Here is a 21,021-nt window from a genome sequence, read left to right as displayed (position 1 = left end):
CTGGACATATGTTGACTTCCAGAGCAGGGCTGATTTCTAGAAGCGACAGGAGGTCATTTCGAAGAACAACATGGTGTAGCCAACTCAGGATGAGGGAGAAAAGCAACGAGAAGCACAGTTGGAGGACTGTAAACACAGGATCATAATTCCAACTTTCAGGAGGGTAAGACTTCTGAGAAAGCAACAAGCCAGAGGGCTATAAAAGCAGAGATCCGCAGACCATAGCAATAATTTACACTTACTATAAGTGCTATGAGAGGATTTATGGGCAAGCTGACAAAACTTTCCATTTCACTCCAGTGATAGGATAGAATGATCTGCAGAACCAGGGTTTCTTCAGCACCTTTCCTGGGTATGCCCACACTACTGAGCAACACAGTACCAAAACAAGCCAGGTTTGTACAGCATGCTAAGCCCCAGAAAGCATAACTGTGATTAATACGAACCGCACCTGGCTTCTTGTGTGCAAATGCAGCGCCCAGGTTTCCCACTGGCCTGCTTCAGTGTGGGCTTTGTGAACAGAGCCAAGAGAGACTTGGCTTGCCATCCTAGAGACTTCCCATGGCATGTCCCTCCTGGGTCACTGAACCAAGGTTTACCACAACTCAACTCAGTTGAAACTAGCTGACCTCCTTCAAGCCAAACCTGTCTCTACATACCCAGCAGCTGCCATAGGTGACCTGGGGGTGCCTTGTGTTAGGCCAACCCTGCCAGTTAGCCTCTTGGTCTAGGCCCTGGTCCAGTAAACCAGGGTAAGCTGGAATGTGGGGCATACCCAACCCGTTTTGCCTAGCTGGTCCCGGTTTCTCGTCCCACCCCTGCCTGGTGGGCCCCGATAGCTCGACTCGCGCCCCCCCCCCGCCCCCATTCCCCGCCCCCATTCCCCGCCTGGTCTCCAGCCCGGGTTTTCTATGCAACGCCGCCTCCCAGCCATGCAAAGGAGAGGCCCCCCCCTCCTCTTCCCGGCGCGGCGAAAGCGTATGGCTCCAACCGCAGCAGCTGGAAGAGCGGCGGCGGCGATGGGAAGTCCGGGCCGGGGAGCACCCCCAGCAGCACAGGGACCGGCGGCCTCTGCTGCTGCGGCTCCTCCTCGCTGGCGCTCCGGAAGACTTCTGGGCCGCGCTCCGCAGAGGCCACGATGACTTGATTTCCTGGGGTGCCGCTGCCGCGCTGGTCCCTCGCCCGGGCTTCTCCAGCGCACCAGCTCGGCATCCTTGGCGAGCCGAAGAGACCGCGCCGCCCCGAGCGCCCCGGGGCGGAGTGCGCGTCTGGCAGACGGAGCGCCATCCGAAGGGGTCTGGAGAGGGAGGAAGAAAGGGGCGAGAGGGGCCTCTTAGCAGCACCTGCGGCCCCCCCAACCCCGCGCTTCCCAGCTGCTGCTGCGGCTGCAACCCACAGACTTAAAAAAAAAAAAAAAAAGGCGAAGAAGCAAAGAGGAAGCGGAGAGCATCTCCTCCAAGCTGCCGCCTCGCTGCCTTTTCGCGCTTTCTCCCTTTCGAGTTGAGGGCGGCTTTCGCTCTTCTTTGGTCGCTCGATAGATTTTTTTTTTCTCTCTCCGACTTTCCCTTTCGTTTGTTCGGGTTCTCCCCTCCGCCTTCCCACCCCCCACCCCCCCTTTCTTTCTTTGCCAGCTTCTTTCTTCCCTCTTGCTCCGCCGCCTAAAAGACATCTCTCCCGCAGGGAACGAAAGCGGGTTGGCGGGCTTTGTGCTTAGTCCCGCATCCTCAGAGGGGAGAGGAAAAAGTGTCCCTTCCTTACTTCTTCTCATCCTCCTCCCCCCCCCCGCCCCCATAATAATAATTCAGAAGTTTGCAGAGAAGTCACTCCCCTACTGGGGAAACGTTTCTCTGTCTGGGTCTCCCCCCCCCCCCCGCCTCCCGAAGTAAAGTTATCCTTTTAAAATTTCTGTCCACGTCCTTTTTCTCTCTCTTTCCCTGTGTCTTTCTCCCCTTTGTCCTCTTGCTCTGCTTTTTCCTCTTGCAGTGCTGAAGAGAAAGCCCTGGAAAATGCTGCTTTGTCCCAAGGTTTCCCTAGGTCAACTCTTTGATTGTTGAAAAGGACCTTGAGTTCTTATTCAGAATCCAGCAGCCTCCTCGTTCTCTACCCTCCACCCCCTTTCTGCTACCCCAGGACTTTGGAATTTCATCTGGATCGTCCCCTGGCAAGTAAGTCACACTGGAACACCCAGCGACCATCGGGGAAGTTGGTCTTCTGCAGTGGTGAATCATTTCCAACACCTCCCCCCCTCCCTCAGAAGCGAGGGGCTTGGTTTTCCCAAAAACCAGTAGCGTCCAAGGGGGTCTGGAGGAGGCTGGCACAGAGAGAGAAGAGCTTTCTGGGACTGGTTCCCTGTCCCTGCAAAGGGTGCTCTGTATTTGACTTCCTCTCACCACTAAATCTTCTAGAGAGCCAGGACTTTCCTGCTTTCCAGCATTGCAAGCCTTTGTCTCTGGTGTGAGACCTCCAATTTAGTCTGCTTTTCCAATTCTCTGCCACCTGCAAACACTTGTTGCTTTAAATAACCCAGCTGTGCAAACTGAGGGAGATTTGCCAAGGATGCAAGAGTGGGGAAGGTGTCCTCACCACCGGCCTCTTCCTCCTCTTCCTGAGCCAGCTCCACCACAGGTTATCTTCCTCCAAGTATCTCTGCCCCTCTTCTGGTAATTGTCAAAGCAACAGCAGCTTGAGTTGCATGTGTCCCACATTGGGAAGTTCTTGATGGCTTCTCTAAGGAGAGTGAAAGTCTTGCTGATCTTAAACTTGATTGCAGTGGCTGGCTTTGTCCTCTTCTTGGCCAAGTGCAGGCCCATTGCGGTGAAGAACGGTGATGCTTTCCATGAAATCCATCCCAGGGCAGAAGTGGCCAACCTGACAGCCCACCCAGCCAACCCCATTCAGGATGCAGTTCTGAAACGGCTGTCACTTCTTGAGGACATTGTCTACCGGCAACTAAATGGTAAGTCTGCTATTTCTCCTGGGGGTTCTTTCCTCCAGTAACTCTCTTGTAGTTCCAAGTGCTCTTTATTTTGGGGTGACATTGTAAGAATTGACTTGCAAGTGGTGGAGAGTCTAGATCAAAAAGTCTACAGCTAGTGGCAAGCATGGTGAAGGTCATGAATTCCATTCCTTACCTCTCCAGCTAGAAAGATCTAGAATCAGGTAAAGGGTAATAGAAAAGACCTCTTCTAGACACCCTGGATAACTACAGTTGAGGAAGGCAGACAAATACTTTGATCTGGTTTAAGGCAATGGCCAATACATTTAAGGTTGGGGCTTAATGGTTAGCAGATATTTTACAGGTAGAAGATATGAGGTAGGGAAGGGACTCTGTAAAACATTTGCTCATTAGTGTAGATAAGACAGAGTTAGGAGGATCAGTCCTCTGATTAGATATGGCAGCTTCTCTCTGGCTGAATTCCCACCGCATGCCAAACCTAGTTACTAAATTAACTCTTTTTCAGCTTTGCACCATATATTGTAGCATGAACTAACCAACTGAGCTAGGTTTGCACAATACATTAAGATACACACATCCTGACTTGATTTTACAAAGGCAGCAGTTGATGTTTAATTGATCTGGTTAAAGTTGCTGTGTGAACCTACCCTCTGTATTAAAGTCTGGTGCTTTATCTTCTCAGGCTAAGATCAGAGACTTTGCCTTCTTCCATGTACTCTCAAGCATATTTTAAAGTGTGAATTCCTCTATGTTGGCACTACCTCTTTTTGCAGGATTATGGTGGTTGCTCTCATTGCATGTCCCCTGTACTGCTTTTGCACCTGGCCAACATTTGGTGGGGTCCTCTGTGCATGCAATGATTCTGGTGTGTGTGTTGTGGCATGGGGAAAAAAAATCAGGATGTTGCCTGCTTTTCCCATGGAGCTTAAAGAAGCCTTTCTCTCCACCTTCAAAGCTCCCTATTATTTCAGTTGTAGCTATTGTGTTGCAAGCTTTTGGGATCCAGGCACTCTACTGGGTAAAGTTAATCACTAGAGCTGATGTCATCTATAGGTGAAAATAGAGAAGGAAGAATCTGTTAGTAATTGCTTTATATCCCTTCACCAAGTCGGAGACAAAGGGGAAGTTAGTTTTGAGGAGAACTGATTTACCTCTAAACTCTTCCCTCCATCAAGTTCAATATAAGAGTCTTGACTTTAGGGAACATATTTTAAAATGCTAAAGCTGCAGTCTGTTTGAGTGGGATGGGGTTTAATCCTAAGTAAATATGCATTGTGATGGGCTGCAAGATTCTAAGAGGTGAATCACTGAGATTCCCATTGGCGGTGTTTGCATAATTTGCTTAATCTGGTCAGGTAAAAATCTGATTGCTTCATTCATATAGCCTGCTTGGGTTGATTAGTTTGATTAATATTAAGCTTGGTTAAGGTTTCTATGTGTGCATATGTGGGGGAGAGATATATTTAATATATTAGGTGACCTTAGCCTGTTTTGTCCTTTGAGTGAACCCCCAAGAGGGCTAATCAGGCTAAATGTGTTGTGTGAATGCAGCCATTAAATGTGGATGGTGTGCTTTGTCTAGGGCCACTTAGCACATCCTTTTGAGCTTAGAAATAAAATACAGGTAGTAAGTATTAGATCAGTGGGGATGCCTTGAGTCACTATTTCCAAATCACTGGCCATGGAGAAACTGCACTTTTATAACAGATTTGCAGTCTCCAATCACCCTTGATTTTTGGAGCCCACAGAATTTTCTTTCATTGTGCTGCTGAAATGTGGCTATTAATGCTCATCCTGTTAAGTATCAAGGAGTACAGCTTTCTATCATTTCATGGTTGCTTTTATTATTTTAAGGTTAGAATAATGTATTGACTTTGACTATTCACACACATACACCCCTGAAATCTTAACCTTGGCCAATTGCATGATGCAGCCCTGTCTAACTAGATGACATGGTCCAAGCTATTGGAGCCCTCAGCTTGCTAGTAAGTGAATACATGGGGAAAACTCTTGCCCCGTAAAGCAAGAGAGGCATTTCAGGAGGTTTACCTGTCGAGTCCTTCCTATGAAGAAGGAACAGACAAGAATTCCCCCAAAGTATCCCATTTGCTGGGGAGATGAACGTTGGTTCATCTCCCCAACAAGGCAAAAAGAGGGCTGCCTTTTCTACATCAACATGGACCATTGGATTTCTGGTGGTTGCAACCTTGTGGGCTATGTTAGCTACAGCATACCTTGGTTGTGGGAGCGCAGAATTGGACTTCTGTTACAACTTAAGTCAAAGTCATATAACCAGTTCATGGCATTGTGACTGTGTTCACCCAAGCCTTTGGTGAGGGAGAGTGAGACCCTTCACTTCATCATGCTTGCCATCTTTTATCTTTACTTTATTGACTTTATTGTAATTTCTTTGATAGTTATGAGCTGCCCAGAGTCATTGAGAGTCAGGTGGCATGCAAGTTTAATAAATTATATTATTATTATTAAATTCTGCAGTGATATGTAGATCCATCTTGGTTCCTTGTTGTGCACCAAGGCTTGGAGGAGACTCTGGAGAGTCCCCTGTTCACTCTTGTTTAGTGCTGGGTTTTAATACAAATCTTTTGCAGTTTCTGAAAACAAATGATGGTCTACTATGTTTCAGCAATATGTGAGAATTCTAGCTTCAGGAACTGCCTTCTGCTGAGTTAGAACGCTGGTTCATCTCACTTGGTGTAGCCAATCCAGTGCTCTAGAGTTATTGGTAACTATACACTCTTGTCATTGGCCTGGATTGCTGGGACTAATGATGATTTAACACCAAAACAACTTGAGAGCACCAGGATGCCTACTCCTAGCCAATACCTATTGTGGGCAATCTTGAGATGTTGCTTATAGCAGGTGGCAACACCTAGCTGAACTTGGCTGATCAGCTAAGCAGTGTTGGACCTCAATAGTTCTTGGATGGAAGACCAAAGGAAATCTCGGACTGTAGCATAAACTGGGAAGTTGAAAAAAAAAAAGAATGAAAGAACGCAGGGGCAATTTCCTTCCATACCAGTGCCTTACATGACACCACCAAGACTAGAATGTGACTTGAAGGACATTTATCTTCTGACTTTCAGATAGGCTTTTCCCTGGGTCAGTGTAGGAGCTTGTCTTTAGGTCAGCTAGGGTCCCTCCCCCAGCACAAATAAACAATGGCTTGTATACCTTGCATATTGACTTCACTTACGTTGGTGAAAAAATGTCATTTTGGAGAAGGGTGATCTGTTTAGTCCAGCACTGTCTTCTTTGTTGGTGATTCTGTGCAGCCACTGCTTTTACAAGGAGGTGAATTGCAGAGAAGGGGGCAAGCACAACTGAAATGGTTTTGTAGGAGTTAGAAGGTTACATACTGCATTTACCTAAGTTACGTAGCATGCTGAGTGGTGCAATTTTGAGATGCAGAGGCTCATCATAATAGTCCTCAGACCAGTAATAAAGATCTCTCTATTAAACTGACGGGGCATGGCTGCAAATCTATACATGATGATCTAGCTTAAGCTCTATAGAACCCAATGGTGCTTCTTCCAGACTGTGTAGGTTCAACTTGGAAAAGCCACTGAGTGTTAGATAATTATCTTCATAGCTGAATTGCAACCTTCTGCTTTTAGTTTGAAAGGCAAACCTTCTCGTAGAGAAGTGCCACTATTCAAACTATTCATATAAATTAGGGATCCATCAAAGAAAAGGAAACAGGAATTTCATGAGTTGCCTAATGAATTTTCCCATTCTCTCAGTCCCTCTATTTCCCGTAATCTATCAACAGTAGTAACACTTGAAAGCTGCATTATCTCCTCATTTGTCTTGCAGCCAGGAGGATCTGATAATCTTGCTAAAACTCCAGCAGAAGGCATCATGGCTTCTAATCTGCAGAAAGTTATGGAGCTCTGCTTGTCTGTGATTTCTGTTCATTTCTGTTGCTGATGGGCAAGCCTGCCATTACCTCTTCTAGGAAGACATTCTGCATATATCACAGTCTCTTTGACTTTCCAGGAAGAACAGCTTTCTGCAGGCAGCCAAGGAATGGTGGCTGCAAGCTGACTACTCAAAACCATACCAACTATAGATGAGGGTATGGCCAATATTTAACTGGGACAAGAACAACACGTGGCCTTGGTTCACACATTACCCAAAGCCAATGTGTGGTTTATTTGTTTGGGGCTTAGTTCCTTTTGTGTACCCAATGGTCATAGTTAGGAAACCACAGCTTATGGCTCAACTCTATTGTGCTAACCCAGCCAAGTGGATTTGAGTCAACAAGCCATGCTTCAGCAAGCCAAGATTTAGTTTGCTGTAATCAGGCTACAGTTTTTGCTCCCATCCATTCAAGATGGTCAAAAAAGTCTAGATGGCATTCACAACTAAGCAATTAAATCCTTGCCCCTTTGTATATCCATACATACAAAAAGGCAGGACTTTGACTACACAGTTGTAGTTGCTATCTGGACTTCTTTGACCTTCCCCTCCATGGATGCCCCCATTCTCATCTACTGACACTTTTTAAGTTGCTTTTGCCACCCATCAAACATTATCTCTCTGGAAGATCAGCTTCCCTTCCCATCTTCTTCTGTGCTAAAATGCCCCAGTATAGGCCAGGTTAACAGCACTGCGTTTCATGGTCTATATCAGAGGTCTTTGCCATCACCTACAGTATGTGGAACTGACCTTCTCCATCAGAACTTTTCTTTATCACCATACTGTAGTCTTCTCTCCATAGGAGATGACAGACATCTCTCTCTCTCTCTCTCCTACCCCCTCTCTTTCTCTCCCCCAAAGCTTCTGATGTATTTTATGTAAGATGCCTCAAGGCCATTGAATTAACTGAGCCATAACTATAAAGCCAATGACCAAAAGCCTGCAGTTTCCAATTGTTTAAATAAGGCTTGAGTAGTCAGACCCCAAGGATCAAGTAATTTGGGCCAGAGACCGAGGAAGTAATAGCAAAAGTGCACCCAAGCTGTTGCTGTAGGAGGCGATTTGGGGCGGGGGGATGAAGAAACTCTGAGCACCAATCCTCATCCAAATGAAGTCACTGCATATTTGTAAATAAGCTAAAGACTCTGGCCCTTCCAAACGCTCACCCTTGAAGCTGCTGATTCATAGGGGTGTGCAAATGAGTGTGATTTGATTGTAATAATTGAGTCAATTCAGATTTTCAAAACGGACTGCTTAATCTGATTTAGAACATTCAGTTAGAGAATTAAAAAGCCTATACACAGACACTCACGTATTCACCCACCAAAGGCTATTGAATCACTGGACTGATTTAGAAGCACTCATTTTGATTAAACAACTAGATCTAAATCGAGAATCTGACTCGAGCAAGCCAATTCAGAGATTCTATTGAATTGAAGTGAATTTTTGCACTGATTTGCTAATGAACTCCTCAAATTACACATCTTTTTTTGGTGCAACTAGAAGGTTTTCTACTAAAATCTCAAGCAGTATAACACTTCTGAGGTGTAGAGAAGGAATCTTAAACCTGCAGTGTGGGCTGGAGCATGGTTGGAAGCTGCAAAGACTCCAGGTGAGAATTCTAATTAAAAAGTTGCCTTGAAAAGAAACGAAGTATGTTTTTAACTGTTCCCAACAGATTTGCAGATTGATGTGTGGATCCCCGCATGTTCTGTTGATAGCTTTTGCTTTGTAAAACTTAAAGGTAGTGCAGCTTGTGAGTTATAAAATCAACACCACTGACTTTGCCTTTTTCAAAAAACTTCTCAGAGCACAATATAGGATTGTACAGTGAAAGATCTGGCTACCTAAGATCAGAATTTCAGGAAAGGCTTGCCCAGTTGTGTGATTCCTGCATCTTCTGATTTTGCAATTTTCTTTTCTGAAAAACCTGCCCGCAATTTTTGCAAAAGGGAAGTAGAACTGCAAAGGGAGGATAGGATCAACTCATAACTAGTTGTTGACCCATATTGTGGCAAATTATGAGGACAACTTTTTTTTTAAAAAAAGTGAACCATTCTTTCCAATCTACTGTTGAAGATAATGGAGGTGGGATTTAATGGAGGTGGGATTTAATGGAAGTAGAATTACTAATAGGCCTGAATCTGATTTGAACCATCCAATTGTTTTAGTTTGGATCATCAAATCAGTTTCATTGGGATCCTCAAATCAGTGCAAATCTATGAATTACACTGGATTATAAAAATGAGAGCCAGTTTGGTGTAGTGGTGGAGACACTGGGCTAGAACTGGGAGACTATGAGTTCTAGACCTGCATTAGGCACAAAGCCAGCTGGGTGACCTTGGGCCAGTCCCCCTCTCTCAGCCCTAGGAAGAAAGCAATGGCAAACCACTTCTGAAAAACCTTGCCAAGAAAACTGCAGGGACTTGTCCAGACAGTCTCTGAGAATTGGGCATGGCTGAACAGATTAAATAAATAAATAAAAATGGATGGATGGACAGATGGATGGATGGATGACGCAAAAGGTGTCTGAAGCAGTCCTACTTGAATTGGATGCATCCACTTGGGCAATTTGGATTTAGAAAGTTAATCTTCTTTGGATGTTCAGTCAAACTGCCATCTAATAGAAGCCCAGATTGAATATTCATACACCATTACTAGCTAACTATCTTCACCACTCAGAGTTGTCTGTAGATAGATGGATATAGTTATTATATTTAATGGATTCAGGTACATGAGCTTTGAATAGTTCAGTCTGTATGATACCAAGATAGGGTGCTGTATGATCTATAGCTGCTTTCCCCCCTCCCCCTGGGAATCTTCCCCCATTTCAATGACTGGGTGGTTGGCCTTGTACTCTGCTCCTTTTGAGCATGTGCTGTGATATTTTTGAAGTACAAAAACTCATCTGAACTGCCCCAAGACACGCCTGAAGAATACATTGCCAACTCCTCCCCACCCCCTACTTTGCACCACTGCCTATACTTCTATCTTGCTTTTATTTGCTTTATATTCAAAGGAGCTAATGCTCCACTGTGGAACACCATTGTTAAACCCTGGCAACCAAACAAAGCAAAGCATTAATAAAATGTCACAATTAAGTTTTTCAGGACAAAGCTGGGAACAATCTCCACTGAACCGAGGGGGTGTTCCCTTCTGATGGCATTGCTTCAATCTGGGAAATGTACGGGGATTTAATAAAAAGATACTCAGCCTGAAATGCAGGCTTTGGCTTTCAATTAAAGTACCAAACCATTTCCCTTGCTTTATCCTGATTATTCTTTGGCTCCCTCATTCTCCCACTTCCTTGGGGTCAGGGGATCATTGACACACACAGTCAGTGTACAGTGCTCAAAGCCCTTCCAAAAGTTGGCTCTGAATCAATTTTATATATATATATATATACACACACACTGTATGTATGTGTGTGTGTGTGTATACATATATAGTGTCTCTATGTATGTGTGTATATATATTTGTATATATATATTCCTTCTCACCCCTATGGGTGGTGTGTGCCTTCCTCAACCTCGGGTCCTCTACCAGAGGCCTGGGAGTTTGAGGGTTCTGTGCAGGATCTCAGCTGTTCCTAGCACTGCACTCTTCTGGACAGAGAGCTCTGATGTTGCTCCTGGGATCTGCTGGAGCCATTCTCCCAGCTGAGGAGTCACAGCCCCGAGTGCCCCTGCCACCACTGGCACCACTTTGGCCTTCACTTCCCACATCCTCTCTAGTTCCTGTTTCAGGCCCTGGTACTTCTCCAGCTTCTCATGCTCTCATACACAGATGAGACAAGAGAACCTGAAATGAATGAATGAATGAATGAATGAATGAATGAATGAATGCATACATACATACATACATACATACATACATACATATTTTTCATAGATCCAGGGATGTCTGCAGGTTAAAAAATGAAGATGGCATCTGTGACAGTTTGGTACAAACTCTGCTTGTTTTTTTATGTGCTTCACACATAAAAACAAGGGGAGCTTTGACTGCATTATCATGGCCACCATCTTTACTTTTTTGACCATACCCTGCATAGAGCAGAAAGGGAACCTTATTAAAAAGAGACAATGATACTTATTTCAGTTAAACCAAATTGAAATTTAAATTATTTTTTTGGCTAGCCCCAACCAACCCTGGGATAGTAGCTCCAGCCATGCTACCCCCCCCCCCCAATATTCACTATGCCCCAAATATTCCACATCCTTGCTCATGGCTAATTTGGCACCAGAAATTTATTTATTTATTTTATTTGTCCCCGCCCATCTTCTTTAATATCCCAACTTTCCTCCAGAGCTCATGCTCACATTGATAGCATTCCCACCCTCTTTTTCTCCCATATGAACAGCCCTGTGATGTAGGTTGGTGTCATGTTCACATTCTAATGTTTGGTTAACATTGTAACGTTTCACATGTCATTCTCTGTTCCGTATCCCTTTACCCGGGGTTTTTCCATTCTGTTGCCCTCCCTTGTTTTGAGGGCTTGGAATGCATGTTTGGGTTTGCGCTCCTGTTCAAGGTTACTTTCCCAGGCGCATCTAACGGCATTCAGCACCTGGGAGGGGGAGCGTCCTGACGGGCGACTGGGCGGGACCTGCCCACAAGCAAGGCTTTTAAGTTTGTATTTGGCGCGCTTTTGCTCATTCTCAGCTTTCTCTGTATTTGCATACTATTCCTTTAATAAATCAGTTATCTTTAAGCCCGAGCTTGTGAGACTGAGTATTTGGGTTTAGGCAATCATTACATAAAGCTGAGAATCTTTTTTTTCCATTTTCCGCTGGCCCCATCCAATTCTTGGATAAGAGGGAACGCTAGCGATGACAGAACCTCAACTTCGCGTAAGTGAGGGAGGCGAAGAAGAGCGGGAGGTGGTCAAAAGCCGGCCAGCGCTAACCTCGAGAGCGCAAAGAGCAGCACGTCGGGAGTTGCGAGATACCCAATTGGACGAGCTGTTGACATCCATACAGGAGAGTCTCAGGAGTGAACAGAGATCTGTTATGGAAAGAACCACGGGGAGGGGGTCTCCCCAATTGGCCTGGGAGCACGAAGTCCCTCTGTCACCGAAGGTGGTGATAACCAACCAACCCCCGGAGGAGCCGGTCACTCCGGCCCGTATGAGGGCATTGGAAGATAAAATGGATTTAATAGTGACGATCCTCAAGGATCTACCCAGAGAGGATCAGCCCAGAGAGGCAGAGCCCACCCCGGAGGATTGGGAGGAAGAGCCGTCACAGTACCCCAGGCACAGCACCCTGTCGACCCGGGGGAGAAGTAAGACTCGATCAGCCCATCAAAGGGGAGAGCGAGAGGCAAGACCTCCTAGGGATCGACCACTTGTGGGGGCTCGGCGTACGCTGTCATTCGCGGCACCGCCACAGCCAGCTGAGCCGGCAAGAACATTCCCACCATTTGGAGTGAAGTTTGATGGGGATCCCGCAACGCTCTCCTTCTTTATTACGAATGCCAAGCATTATATGGAAGATTGGGGTCGGAACTTTCGGTCTGAACACGGCAAGGTCAATTTCATTGCCAACAAGCTGAGAGGAAGGGCAGCGGATTGGTATGTGCAACTATGCCAAGCTGAGGCAACGGAGTTAGAGGACTTCGATGAATTTTTGTGGGCACTTAAAGAGCATTTCGAAGACCCCCTAGCTCAAGAAACGGCTAAAAATGACCTGCGGAAACTTTACCAAGGGTCCCTCTCAGTTGCCAAATATGCGTTGGAGTTTAAAGCTTTGGCAGGAAAAGTGGAAGACTGGTCTGAGCCAACAATCATCGAATTGTTCAAGCAGGGGCTTGAACCCGAAATCCTTCGATGGGCTCTGGGCAGAGATGATCCTAAAACGCTATATGGCTGGATTCAGTTGGCGGGAAGCGCAGAAAATGCCCTACGAACCTATGCCCATACCAAAGAGCTCAGACAAACACGTCTCGCTAGAGGAGCGCGCGCATCTGGACCTGCCAGCCGCCCCAAACCAAAAACCTGGGAAGAAGAGAGGGAGCAACGGTTCTCCAAGGGTCAGTGCCTCCGATGTGGGAAAGAAGGGCATCGAGCCACGTCGTGCCCGAGACGCCGTCCAGAGGAACGACAGACGAAACCCGCGATAAAGACGCCTGCTCCTGCTCCACCGCGAAAACTGAAGGCAGCCCTCGCGGAACTGGACCCCCCCGACCTACCCTTCGGAGAAGAGGAGGAAGAGTTGCAATTCGAGCAGCCGGCGGGAAAAGCCTACCACCTGCCCTGAAGGGCGCCCTAGGGCAGGTGGAAGAAACCGGGCGTAACCATGATTCGGTGAGTGGAAACTTTCCCACACTGACTGTTAAACTTAAGCTGGGCTCACAAACCAAAACGGTGGAAGTGTGGGCCATGCTAGACTCGGGTTGCTCCCGTTCTCTAATGCACCCTGATGTCATAGCGGCTCTAGAACTGCCCACGTTCCCTTTGCCAAGACCCATGATTTTCACCCAGTTGGATGGAACTATGGCGGGAGGGAAAGCAGTCAATCTTTCCACGGGACTGGTCGCCTTGCAGATGGGCTCCCATCAGGAAAAGCTGCCATTTGTGGTAGCTCCAGTGGGGGGTCCTCTGGTAATTTTGGGGATGCCGTGGTTTGTGCAACAAAACCCTTTCATCAACTGGCTGCATAGAACTGTGACGTTTGCGGATGGATTTTACAAAGTACCCGAAAAGGACCTATTGGAGGACATGGAGGGTGGAGGGGTAGCGTATACCACTGTACAAACGCTTCAACCTCTTGAGGGGCTACCCAATCAGTACCAAGATTTTGCTGAAGTATTTGGGGAAAAGGAAGCAGATCGCTTGCCACCCCACCGAAAAACGGACTGTGCCATTGAGTTTTTACCAAATGTAAAATTGCCTCACCCAAAAATATACCCCATGTCTCCCAAAGAGCTTACCACGCTAAGGGAGTTCATTGACAAAAATCTGGCTAGGGGTTTCATTGAGCCTGCTAATTCCCCGGTAGGAGCTCCTGTCCTATTCAGGCCAAAAAAGGATGGGTCATTAAGGCTTTGTACCGATTTCCGCGGGCTCAATGCGGTCTCAATATTAAATAAATATCCTTTGCCCCTGATCAAAGATATGTTATCACATCTGGCCAGAGGTAAAATTTTCTCAAAACTGGATTTGAGAGAAGCGTACTTTCGCATTCGCATAAGAGAGGGGGATGAGTGGAAAACAGCGTTCAACTGTCCTCTTGGGGCTTTCCAATATAAAGTTTTACCATTCGGTTTATCTGGGGCACCCGGGGTTTTTATGCAGTTAATCAATGAGGTCTTGCATGACCACCTATTTAAGGGGGTACTAGTATATTTGGATGATGTATTGATTTATACTGAAACCATGTCAGAACATATCCACTTGGTGCGTCAGGTACTGGCTAAATTGGAAAAAGCAGAGTTGTACGCAAAACTGTCAAAATGTGCGTTTCATCAATCGCAAATTGATTACCTAGGCTACCGAATTTCAGCTCAGGGCATTGAAATGGACCCTGCAAAAGTAGAAGCTATTGTAGCATGGGAGCCTCCCCGTACCAGGAGACAATTACAAAGTTTCCTTGGATTCTCTAATTTCTATCGGGCATTCGCCCAAAATTTTGCAGAAATCGCCCTCCCCCTTACTGAACTATTAAAAACCAAAGGACAGGGGGATACGCGACGTTCGAAGAACCCAGGCGCGCTCCTTAAATGGACTCCAGCCTGTCAGCAAGCGTTCCAAACGCTCAAACAACTTTTTACCACAGAACCAATTTTACAGCATCCAAACCCCTCTAAACCCTTCGTTGTACAAGTCGATGCTTCTGATTTTTCCATAGGCGCAATTTTGTTACAATCTGATCAATCTGGCGCTTTAAAACCCTGTGCCTATCTCTCTCGCAAATTCACTGAAACAGAGAGACGATGGCACGTTTGGGAAAAGGAGGCTTTTGCTGTAAAAACGGCTTTGGAAACATGGCGACACCTATTGGAAGGTACTTCCAACCCTTTTGAAGTCTGGACTGACCATAAAAACCTGGAAGCTCTAAGCACCAGCCGAAAACTCAGTCCCAAACAGCTGCGCTGGGCTGAGTTCTTCAGCCGCTTTGACTTCACTCTTAAATTTATACCAGGCAAGAAAAACTTTTTGGCTGATGCACTCTCGCGCAGACCCCAAGATGATGGCCCAGGGCCAACGGTCCAAGGCACCGTCTGGACCGACAAACAATTAAGTCTGGCAGCAGTGACTCGCAGCCAGACTCGAGCACAATCGACTCCTCCTCCAGCCGCTCAGCCTTCCAGCAGCTCACCTCCCTTGTCAATTCCCTCCGATTTGCAACAACAGTTGCTCTCCCACCTTAAAACAGATACTTGGTTGCAAGCCAACAGACACATGTTAACTTTCACCGATGATCTTGCCTGGCGCAACGATCGTCTCTATGTACCCGCAGCTATGCGAAAAACCATACTCCAGCGCTGCCACGATGACAAGCTGGCTGGGCATTTCGGCTACGTGAAAACTTTGCACCTCGTTCGCCGGCAGTTCTGGTGGCCAACTTTACTCAAAGACTTGAAAGAATATGTCACTGCGTGCCCTGTATGTGCGGCGATAAAGCGCAAACCGGGCAAACCCCAGGGTCTCCTTCAACCCGTAGCCACTCCGTCGGTCCCGTGGCAGGATATCTCCATGGATTTTATCGTTGATCTACCCCCTAGTCAACGCAAAACTGTCATTTGGGTCGTCAAAGACTTTTTCTCCAAACAAGCCCACTTTATCCCATGCGCTTCTATCCCTACCGCACAACAGCTGGCACGCCTCTTCCTCATCCACGTGTACCGCCTCCACGGTATCCCCGCCCGTTTGGTGAGTGACAGAGGCACACAATTTACGTCACAATTTTGGCGCGCATTTTTGAAACTTCTGGGTACGAAACAGTCACTTTCTACTGCTTGGCATCCAGAGACGGACGGATCTACAGAGGCTGTTAATTCTACCTTAGAGCAATACCTCAGAGCTTTTGTTAACTACCAACAAGACAACTGGGTCGATCTACTCCCATTTGCTGAGGTCGCTTACAACAATTCCATTCATCAAACCACTGGTCAAGTTCCCTTTAAAACAGTTTTTGGACGCGACTTTGTTCCCATTCCTGAACTCCCTCATCCTCAACCGCTCCCGGCCACCCTCGCTGGCTGGGCGGACTCTCTCAAAGACTCATGGTCTAATATTCTACTTGCCCTCCAACATGCCCAAGCTGCCTATAAACGCCATGCTGATGCAAAGCGTTCCCCAGAACCATCCTTTGCAGTCGGGGATAAAGTCTACTTATCAACTAAGTTTATCAAGTCCCCACAACCCTCTAAGAAACTTGGTCCTAAATTTGTCGGTCCTTTTTCAATTGTTGCTCAGCTCAACCCTGTTACGTTTAAACTCGATTTACCTCACAACCTTAAACGTTTACATCCTGTTTTCCATTGCAGCTTACTCAAACCCTGCCTATCATCGGACCGTTGGCATCCACAACCCACTCCTCCACCTCCCCTCATGATCGACAACCACCAACACTTCGAGGTGGCATCTATTCTCGATTCCAGACGCCAGCGCTCTACTCTACAATACCTCGTCCGCTGGAAACATTTCCCTCATCCTGAATGGGTTGCTGCTCCAGACGTGCATTCTCCTCGTCTCGTAGCCCAATTTCACTCTGCCTATCCTGACAAACCAGCTCCATAATTTCTTTTAGGGGGGCAATATGTCATGTTCACATTCTAATGTTTGGTTAACATTGTAACGTTTCACATGTCATTCTCTGTTCCGTATCCCTTTACCCGGGGTTTTTCCATTCTGTTGCCCTCCCTTGTTTTGAGGGCTTGGAATGCATGTTTGGGTTTGCGCTCCTGTTCAAGGTTACTTTCCCAGGCGCATCTAACGGCATTCAGCACCTGGGAGGGGGAGCGTCCTGACGGGCGACTGGGCGGGACCTGCCCACAAGCAAGGCTTTTAAGTTTGTATTTGGCGCGCTTTTGCTCATTCTCAGCTTTCTCTGTATTTGCATACTATTCCTTTAATAAATCAGTTATCTTTAAGCCCGAGCTTGTGAGACTGAGTATTTGGGTTTAGGCAATCATTACAGTTGGGCTGAGAGAAGGGGAATGACCCAAAATCACCTTGGAAGCTTTTGCTACTGATGATAGACTTGAACCTGGGTCTCCAAGCTTCTAGGCCAATGCCTTAACCGCCATACCACACTGGCTCTTGGGCTCAAAGAGAGGGACTGGCCCAAAGTCATTCAGGGAACTTAAATGGCTAAAGAGGGACAAGGAACCAGGTTTCTCTACTCTTAGTCCCAACAGCTTAACCAGTACACTCTACTAGTTCTCCTTTACCAGAGCACGTGGGGTCCATCTGTTGCCTTAACACTCTGGGAGGCAATTCTATTACTCCTGAAAATTATTCTGCTTCCCAACCCAGTTTCTTGTGGTTGAGGTACTGTCAGATTCCATGCTGCTGCTATTCAGCAGAACCATGAGGCCCAGCAGAACAAGATGGATGCTTGGTTCATCCAGAAGGGTTGAGGGTTAAGCTTATGTTCTTGAATAAAGGGTGAATGGAAGACTCAGCTAAGATATTTAACACCTTTTGCTATTGTGGTGATGCCTAACTATTGTACTGTCTTCTGTGAGCAAGAGCAGAAATTAATGCCACTTACAGGTTAATTTGAAACCAGGGTTAGATTTCTTTATTTTATTTAGCACCCTTCCTTTAAGAATTAGCATTCTTCTAAAATGATTCAGAATAATGCTATAAAAAGTAACTAAATAAATATGTGTCACAAGGATGACTAAAACACAGAAAAACATGATACAGATTAAACTTTCATCAAGACATTGTAACATGAAGAGCATCTGTTCAGATATATATATTCTTATGCAACATCCCACCTCTTTTCCAAAATGGTTCACAACAATCTCATTTAAAAAGCTACTAAAAATAAATGAAAACGATAGGTCATAGGCATAAATAAAAGTGTCACTTGTTGAGATGGGAGGCCATAAAAATGAATGAATGAATTAAATAAAATATGGAAATGAAACTGAGCTATTTCTATTTCTTGTCTTACTGATATCCATTCTCCTGTCTTGGGATAGTTGTCCTGTCTATGCAACTTTTTGCATTTTATTTAATTATGCATTGCTCCACAGTAAAGGGATGCAAAACGTTTTGGACTGAAATTGAAACGTTTGAAATGGGGGGTCATAATGTTGCTGAAAGGGTGCCTTCGATATGACCGGAGGTGGGCCCAAATGGAGCCATTCGGAGCTCAGAACTGCTGTTGAGTTGAGTTCAAAGCATTTTGTACATGTCTGCACAATATTCTGTGACCAATGAGACCTCCCATTTTCAGAAAAACTTTTGAGGGCATTCCTCTCAGCCTCCCTACCCAAATCTCCTTTTCTCCTTTTGCAGAGCCTCCTGATACCTCCATCTTGTGAATATCCACGCACATATAATTATTTCACCTACCTATGTAACTCAATCTGTTAATATCATGGCTAATCCCACACTCCCCAAAAATCGATCCTAAAAGGTTTGTGGCACAATCACCATCTTAACACACATGAGAACAATGAGTCTGTTTAGCTATTTTGCATTTGTTCTCAATTTTCAGGCAATGCTCTCCATACATTTCCTAGATCTAATGTGTGGTGACCTTAGGATTTCCAAATTCCTGAGTAGCAACAGTTTGGAAGACCCCAAGACCAATTTAGGCAATTGGATTTTCAGGGACTTTTTTTTTAAGGAGATTTATTTATTTATTTATTTAATCAAATTTTGAGGCCACCTCCTTGATGATTCTGGGTGGCTTACAAATAAAAAAACAATACATGTAAGAAAGAATGCAACCAATTGGGAAAACAGAACACCAACTATAAGCCAGCCATAACTGAGAAGGGGGCCTACTATCACTCTGTCCCTAGTAAAGGTAAAGGTTTCCCTTGACGTAAAGTCCAGTCGAATCCGACTCTAGGGGGCGGTGCTCATCTCCGTTTCTAAGCCTTGGAGCCGGCGTTGTCATAGACACTTCCGGGTCATGTGGCCAGCATGACGACTCAGAACGCCGTTACCTTCCCACCGAAGCAGTACCTATTGATCTACTCACATTTGCATGCTAGGTGAGCAGGAGCTGGGATTAACAATGGGAGCTCACTCCGCCACGCGGTTTCGAACCGCCGACCTTCCAATTGACAGCTCAGCGGTTTAACCCACAGCGCCACCGCGTCCCTCTGTCCCTAACACCCGGGAAAAGAACCAGGTCTTTAACAATTTCCTGAACAGTGTAAGAACAGTGTAAATCTTTACAAGGGCATAGAAGATGGTATAGAAACCAGGAAACAGACACTCAAAATACTGGGTGGAGAATTTAGTCACCACAAGAACCAGAATGGTAGGGAAAAAGCCCACCATGTTTTCCTTCTGGTTTGCTAAGGAATTAGGGCAGAGGGGAGGGCAGATAGAGAATAATATATTTAAGCAAAGCAGATTAAAGAAAGCTAGAAGACAGATGAAGCCAACTCTGTCAATGCTGTAGAGGCTCCAGACTCCAGGGATAAAAGAAGTTAAGTTGTCAGCCAAAAGGTTGACGGCTATATTGCCAAAGGCTTGATCTAAAAGTAACCATTGTCTTGCTGAGAGTTGAGCTGTAGAGAGAAATGGTGTCAAAAAAGCTTACAGGTTTTGGAACAGAAGGAACCATTCTTTTAAAAACGGGGGCTTTTTCTCAGTTTTTAAATTTTGTGTATAATTGTGGAGACTGAGCACTGTACCAGAAGAGAATCATAGCTCCTTGGACCTGAAAAATCTGGGACCCTAAATTGATGATTGGCTGCCTTTAGAGTCTTTCATTGAAAAAACAATCAAAATCTGTAATTTCCATTATTTAAGGCAGATTTGTAGGATCTGTTGGTTCCTCAGTACTGAGATGGCTAAGCAGTTGGTTCAAACCATGGTTGTGTCTTGCTTGGATTGTTGTAGCTGCCTGTGGCCAGGCTACCTCATCTTGGCATTTGGCCCATATGCAGAATACTGCTCTTCGTAATGCTCTGGCCCTTATAGGAGGCTTTGAAGCTAAAACCCATAAAGGTTAAAGGAACTCCATCGCTGGAGGTTTTCAAGAAGAGATTGGACAACCATTTGTCCAAGATGTTATGAGGATTCCTGCCTTGGGCTTAGGCAGGGGGCTGGACTGGAAGACCTTGAAGGCCCCTTCCAACCCTACGATTCTATGATTCTACAGTAACTGGGCATGTTTATCTTAAAGAAGGCTAAAGGGAGGCATGTTAGTAGTCTTTCATCACTTGAAGGGCTGTCACAGAGAAGAGGGTGTGGATTTATTTTCCATAGCTCCTGAGAGTAGCAGTGGGTGGAAATTTTATAAAGGGGGATTCAGACTCGAAATGAGGAGGGATTTCCTGGCCATGAGAGCCATTAGGCAGTGAAACAGCTTGCCCCCTAGAGTCATGGTGCTTCATTACTGGAGATTCTCAAGCAATGTCTGGACAGACATTTGAGGTGTTCGGAGAGTTCCTGCCCTGGGGAGAAGGTTGGGCTAGAAGATATCGAAGGTCCCTTCCAACCCCATGATTTTATGACCCTTGGGATTATTTCACTCCTATCTTCATTGCCATTCATTGGTTGAGTATTAATAAAGGATGCATTATAGATTGCAGGGGTTGACACATTGTACTCTGTGCAAGTGCTTGTGCAATTATTTGAAAGACCTGATGGCTCATGAGCCTGTGTATTGGGTCCAGTTACTGGGGTGGGATTGAGTGATTTGCCTGCCTGTGAGGATATCCAGGTTGTGGTTGAGGTTTTCTTTTTCCTCACTTGACTCTGGTTCTTCAGAACTGACACTTGGAGTCAGCTCTCTTAAAATGTCGGCCTCTGTGAACAGGGCCACAACTAGGGTCTGTGTCACCTGGGGCAAACATGGATTCCATGCCCATTTTGGCACCTCCCCAGCGCTCATTTTGGTGCCCCCCCCAGTGTGGCACCCAGGGCACAAGCCCTGCTTGTCCCCCCCAGTTGTGGCCCTGTCTGTGAAACACACACACAC

General features: G+C 45.9%; 1 protein-coding gene across 1 annotated transcript in view; it reads left to right on the top strand.

Moving 5' to 3' along the window:
- Positions 1–2,214: 2,214 nt before the first annotated feature.
- Positions 2,215–21,021, top strand: part of GALNT17 (polypeptide N-acetylgalactosaminyltransferase 17) — a 260,211-nt gene continuing 241,404 nt past the window's right edge. The window contains exon 1 of the mRNA XM_063297376.1: positions 2,215–2,956. Within this exon, the coding sequence (XP_063153446.1) occupies positions 2,719–2,956 (238 nt within the window). The 5' untranslated portion in view covers positions 2,215–2,718. The remainder of the gene's footprint in view (positions 2,957–21,021) is intronic.

This window comes from Candoia aspera, chromosome 1, assembly GCF_035149785.1.
Source record: "Candoia aspera isolate rCanAsp1 chromosome 1, rCanAsp1.hap2, whole genome shotgun sequence".
In the NCBI taxonomy this organism is placed as follows: domain Eukaryota; kingdom Metazoa; phylum Chordata; class Lepidosauria; order Squamata; family Boidae; genus Candoia; species Candoia aspera.
Note: the sequence above shows the minus strand (reverse complement) of the source record. Positions and strands in the feature narration are given on the sequence as shown.